This window comes from Neolamprologus brichardi, chromosome 5 (genome assembly GCF_056152115.1).
Source record: "Neolamprologus brichardi isolate AB-2024 chromosome 5, ASM5615211v1, whole genome shotgun sequence".
In the NCBI taxonomy this organism is placed as follows: domain Eukaryota; kingdom Metazoa; phylum Chordata; class Actinopteri; order Cichliformes; family Cichlidae; genus Neolamprologus; species Neolamprologus brichardi.
The window spans coordinates 5,460,009-5,466,533 of NC_142108.1; the positions used below are offsets into that span (position 1 = coordinate 5,460,009).

The following is a 6,525-nucleotide window of genomic DNA, read 5'->3' on the forward strand; positions in this document are numbered from 1 at the left end:
GGGCAGCTGTGGCTACAATGTAGCTTGCCATCCCCAATGGGTGAATGACTGAATGTAGTGTAAAGCACTTTGGGGTCCTTAAGGACTAGAAAAGCGCTATACAAATGCAGGCCATTTACAGTTAGGCAAGCCTCTCAGTTTAATGGGGGTAGGGAAATTTTAGTTGCAGGATTGACTAGTGTATGTGTCAAGGTACTGTACATCAAATGCAGTCTTTTTTTGGTTCACTCACTCAGTTGTGTGTTTCCTGTTCTGCTGCTTGAAAGATTGACATGGACATTAAAGGTGTTCAACAATAACATAGCAGTATGATGAACTATAAAACGTAACAACAGTCCTATGAAATAGAATTTTCAAATATAGCTCAAATAATATTGCACTAGGAAGTGCCAGGGTTTTTTTTTTTTTTGGACTCCAATACTCAGATTTCTGTCATGCAGCAACATGTTGTGGTTAGAAAGTCAAGTTTCACATGCTGAATATTAGTTCCCTTATTTGCTGTTGAGCAGTTGTGTTTCTAAAGGATTTCGTTGAAGTGCATGTAGCACTTGCTGTATTCATTTTGTCCTGGTGTATTGTCAACATATGCTTACGCTATTCTTACTCCATGTTAAGTTGCAAAGCAATGCCTCTTTCCAGGACTTCTTTCTCCATTTTAACCATCAGATACATAGAATATTCCTGACAGGAAGAAGATGAGAACTGAGCGGGTTTTGGTGAGCTTGTACTTCCTTCCAATCTCACCGCGTTGGATTCTTTTCTCATTGTATTTGTACTTCTGTGTATCCTGTAATTAGTGTTTACAGAATAAGTCAGGTTGTGTTTTACAATGTTGTTAATTAGATTAAGAAAAAGACATTAATACTTAATCAGTGTTCTCAGTCTATTCAATGCCAGTGCCATGTTGTTTGATGCCTTAAAACTTAACCTTGAAGTCAGTCAAACCTGTTTTGAAAAATGTCCTTGTTACAAAATGACTGTTTTTCAAAGTGTGGTTTGAAAAAAATAAAAACCCAACAAAAACTGCTCCTTCACCAACAGGAGCAAAAAAGTGTGCATATTCCAAAACTGTTCAACTGCTGTATGTATTTATTGTGGTTAAACTGAAAATACCTTTTCCACTACACCACAGCACCATCCACAGTCTTTTAATGTCTTCTGAAAGCACACCATACAGTTAAGTAATGTCATACTTTCTCATAAAGCAGGTGTTACCTCAGAGTTACGCAAAATGCGTGCATTGACATGTGAAGCATCTCAAAAAGCTCCTCCCTTGTCCTAAGGGCATTCTCTAACCACTATGCTATATTTAAAGGCTCCTAAGGCAGGATGAACTTGTCACTTGCTTTGTTCACACCTGTAACTTACTGCCTACAAGAATGGGAAAAGTTCAACAAGAGGAAAAAGATGCCAAAGAAAAGACAACTGAGTTTAGTTTAGTACGGGTCAAAAGTACATGGAAGTGCCAACTGGGAAAAAAGATCAATAAGGACAGAGTGGACAGTGTCTCGGCTGCAAAAATGTGAGTACACACACAGTAGTCTAATTTACAGAAATCACAGGAAAAACTGTGATAAACCTTTAATCGTATTTTACGACTGACCTCTTTTTGTTTGCATATTTCTTTCATTTTCTTCAGTCTAATGCTCTTCTCAGTAAATTATACACTGCAAATGATCACTTAGTTAGTTTGATAGTAGTAATCTGATATTTGCAAATATTGCAGAGTTAAATTATAATTTCTGCATTATTTAGTCTTTTCTAATGGCAGAAAGTGCCACTGGTATTTTTCAGGAAGTGAAATTTAGCCAGAGGTTAGCTGCTTTTGGCTGCAATTTAAAAAAAACATTTTTCTTTGCTTTAAGTCACACATCAGTTTGAAATGTAACACTACAGTCTTTTTCTGTAATAATGCATTACATATGATTACATACCACAGTTAAAAAGTACAACATCAAGCATTTTGAAGACGAGCGTTTTAGTGCTTTAAACTGTTTGTATCCTGACATAATAAGATTCCTGCTTGGAGATAAGAAAGAAATAATGCTGTTAAATGAGGCTCAGATGACACCTCTGTCTAATAAAGAAGCTATTTATTGTTTTTAATCTTGCATAATTGTGAGGTTAGACCAAGATGATGGACAGGTAGATGGCTTCTTTGTTCAGAAATACTTTAATTGTTATTGTTAACTGTTATTAACTTATAGTCTTTTTAATCTCAGCCCAAATACAGACCAAAGGTCATCGTAGTGTCCTGTGATTATAATAAATACTTTTTTGTGTCTTGTCTGGCAGCTGTGAAAGTGTCACAGAGAAGGGTACAACCTGGACAGTTATCAGTCCCATTGTCTTTACTTACAAGGTAACTGAAACTCAGGGCTTGCTGGACCCAGGCAACGACACCCTCCTTCTGGGCCACATCAATGACCCTCAGCAGCTAGAGGACATTAAAAAATCAAACAAGCCAATCAGACGCTTTGTGGTGGTTGACCAGGCAGTCTTTCAAATCTATGGCTCCAAGCTAACTGAATACTTAGAGGCCAACAATGTCTCTTACAAGATCTTGGCTCTACCCACCACTGAGGAGAACAAATCTATGGAGACGGCCCTGAAGATCTTAGATGAGGTCAACAACTTCTCTCTTGACCGACGAACAGAGCCCATCATTGCCATTGGTGGAGGCGTGTGCCTTGACATAGTGGGCTTTGCTGCCTCGCTCTACAGGAGGCGCACTCCTTACATCAGAGTCCCAACCACACTGCTCTCCTACATCGATGCCAGCGTAGGGGCAAAGACAGGGGTTAACTTTGCAAACTGCAAGAATAAGCTGGGTGCCTACATTCCACCTGCTGCCACCTTCCTTGATCTATCATTCATACAGACTGTTTCCCGACGACATATCTCCAATGGGCTGGCAGAGATTTTAAAGGTACGGCAAATTTAATTTATGATAAAGTCTGTATGTTGAAAAAAAACCCAGCAACTTGTGCTATTCTCATGGGCCATAAAGGTCAAGTACTACAGACACACACGTGCCATTTATAGCAGAGAAGCTAGTCCCGAGGTCACTAAAGATGAGTGACCCTGACAGCAGAAGTAACTCCATGCAATTTTTGTCGGTTCTTTGCAGATGGCTATGATGAAGCACAGCGGCCTCTTCGAACTTCTCGAGAAACACGGCTCTATGCTATTGGACACTAAATTCCAAATTGATAACAGTGTATATGGGTGCAGCACCCTAAAGGCTGCATCACAGGCAACTCGCATAGCTATTATGACTATGTTGGAGGAGCTTGCCCCAAACCTTTGGGAGGATGACCTCGACAGACTTGTGGACTTTGGCCATCTTATCAGTCCAGCATTAGAGATGGTAACGATCACTAATGGCAAATACAGCTGAACTCTTTGTATCTTTTGCTGATAAAGTTTATGGAGTATGTGCAAAATATACATTAATGCTATGTAGAGCTTTAAACAGTTTTGAGATTATATACACACACACACGGATATCTTAAAAGTGTAGGGTTTCACATTTTCATTCAGGTTGCAAATGATATCATCTCACCTTTCTCTTCCCCGTCCAGAAAGTTCTCCCGTCTCTGCTTCACGGTGAGGCAGTGAACATAGATATGTCCTATATGGTTTATGTGTCCAAAGAGAGTGGTCTATTGACAGAAGAGGAGAAGCAGAGGATCATCAGCTGCATGGTGAGCCTGGAGCTTCCTGTCTGGCATCAAGAGTTTACTATGGAGCTCATACAGAATTCTCTGCAGGACAGGCTGAAACATTCTGGCGGCCTGGTCAGAATGCCTCTCCCTGTTGGTCTCGGGGAAGCAGGTACGGATCCTGTCGCTTGATTTAAATGTACTTGTCACTGCTACAAAACACGTTTTTTCTTCCAGAAAGAAGTAGAAGTCATTGCTTATGTATTTGCAACAAAGGTGGAACTGAAAGTTTCACATTTTTTGCTGCTGAATTAACTGTTTGCTTTGCTCTTCTTTTTATTGCAGAAATTTTTAATAACACATCATATGAGATCCTGCACAGAGCTTATGAAAAATGGTGCGAGGAACTGAGCGCCGCTTCTGAGAGCAACTGTGACCCTTAATAGTCTCATCCTACAACCCCCTTAATACAGTTTTTTTTTTTTTAATGTTTTGTTTTGAAAACACACTTTTTTAAGTGTGTAGTATTATGTACTGTACTTTTAAATGTTTCGTACCGGTAGGAGAAACTGGTTTATAGCATTGGTCTGCTGCATTTTCAGAAACAGTCACATTGTGAGATATTTTTGTATTGATAATCTTAAAGCCTGTAGAAATGGCCTATAACTGTCAGAATTATTGCTAGTGTGTTTTCCTATTGTTATTATTGTCCTAAGTGTTCTCATTGTTGTGTGATGCAGTCAAAAATAATTTGTCACATAAGGGCAGCAACAGCTAGCAAATAATATAAGATCCAAAGAAATATAAGAAGCCGCTTACAGCTTGTGTTCGTTGCTTGTTATGTCTGTCAAATATATAAGCGCCATTAAAGATTTTTAATTGGTTATCAGTGGAGTTTGTGTTTGTAACAGTTCACTCGTGTTTTACCCTTAAAACCTTTTTAATAGCATTATTTCAATTTTAAAATTGATTTAACATTTATTTAAAAAAATTAAATGTTAAGTGTATTTATTTGCTTGTTTCATAGCAAACCTGATATGCTAAAAACGTCAACATCAAGGCAATGATTGCTTTTGGATTGTTTTGCTCTGCTGCTTCATGAGAAACTCTGGATAAACTCTAATGGCGGCTACAACCCGATAAAATACTGACATCAACATCTGTGAGGCCTCTGCTAAAGAAATGCTTTAGTTATTGTAGGCATAAGTAAAAATGAAAAGTGGAAGTAAACAATTGGACACTTCCATAATATTTATAGGGTCTAGAGGTCCCCATAAAAAGTCCTCAATTTCTGCACTGCCGAACCTTTTGGATTTGTTGTGTCCATATATAAAAGTTTATTATATTAATTCTATAAGTTAAGTGTCAGGACTATGTGAAGATGGTCAAGGTGTGGCTACGAACAACATGATTTTTTTCTTCATTTAACATATTAATCACAAACTATATATTTCAACAAGATGTTTTTTTTAAATGTACCTGTTTTTTTTTGTTTTTTTTCTACAAATGTAGAAACAGCATCACACAATCTTACCACACGTGTTTTGTTTTTTTTAATGAATGATTAAAAAAACAAACAAATAAAAACACAAAATGCAGTTTCAATCCTGATACTGTTCCTGATCCTTTCTTCTGGGAAAATAAAGGTGCAGTTGGAAATATATGATTTGGAAAGTGGGGGAAATTGCATTTTTGTCAACATCAAAATGCAACACAAAAATCTATAAAATGCCCATTATTGATTATTTTCCTTTTCCTCTGTATGTCCCACATTTCCTGATATATCCTAATACTCCAACTGCCACATCCTTACACCAGCACCCTGGCATTAAGTTTTGTTTATGATAGTATGACTACTTATCTTCTTTAAATTTCTCATTTTGGCTGAAGATGCAATTACAGGTTTTACTTAAACAATTTATGAATGGATGGATAGGTTAACGTAAAATATAAACTGACTAAATATTCAATTCAATTCAATTTTAATTATACAGATGCTTAATAATGTAAGGCACAGACCCTTCAATAAATAACACTGCAGTGATAAATACGTAACCACGGGAGCTTTGATACAAATACAGAGGAGTTGTTTAAATGGTCAGTAGTTCTAAAGAAGTAAAGGAGGCTTGAGGGAGAGATACAGACCAGCCCGTGTTTATTCACCAACACTGAATGATGTTAACTGGCATCCTTCTACAGGCTGCTACTTCTGCTATTGACCCTCAAGCCATGCCATTGTATCATCAACTATTATGTAATTACTTCCTCACTTGGCCTACAAGCTATATATAAAATAAAAGTCTATCCTGATTCCTCATTCATTTTTTGTAATAAGTATTTTTCTTTCATTCTTAACAGTAGTAGTTTCTTTATTTAAGTTCAGTTCTTAATTTTAATGAAAAATCCTATTTTTGTAGCTTTTAAATAAGTTTATAACTTTATAAATTAAATCAATCAGTGTGAAAGTTTAGAAGTGATTCAATGGGTGATTCAAGATAAGCCAGGTGTGAGTGTGAGCATGAATGGTTGTCTCTGTGTTTTAGCCCTGTTATGGATGGGCTAAAAACACAGAGCCTGTCCCGGGTGGTCATAGGGAGGAGCCTCCATGACCCTGAATTGGTTAAGTAGAAGAAAATAAATATAGGGGCATGCAACAAATACATGAAATAACAAGTGGTGTATAGTTCAATAAAAAAAATACTATAGGTGTTTTTTGTGCATCTATTTACAGAACAATCAGGTGTTGCAATAAGATGCAACACAAACAGAGGAGCACATTGCAGGCCTGACAGCAGGAGGTCCATCACTCCTCCGAGACGTCATTTACATTGCAATCTGCCCTTGCTAGTTTTTTGGCAGT

The 6,525-nt window shown here is 37.4% G+C and overlaps 1 protein-coding gene across 1 annotated transcript; it reads left to right on the plus strand.

Moving 5' to 3' along the window:
• The first annotated feature begins 1,330 nt into the window (after positions 1 to 1,330).
• Positions 1,331 to 4,519, plus strand: eevs (2-epi-5-epi-valiolone synthase). The gene is made up of 5 exons (XM_006784740.3): positions 1,331 to 1,522; positions 2,296 to 2,929; positions 3,131 to 3,370; positions 3,585 to 3,837; positions 4,011 to 4,519. Exons 1-5 carry the CDS (start codon positions 1,380 to 1,382, stop codon positions 4,106 to 4,108), a joined length of 1,368 nt encoding a protein of 455 aa, XP_006784803.1. The 5' UTR covers positions 1,331 to 1,379; the 3' UTR covers positions 4,109 to 4,519.
• The last annotated feature ends 2,006 nt before the right edge of the window (positions 4,520 to 6,525 follow it).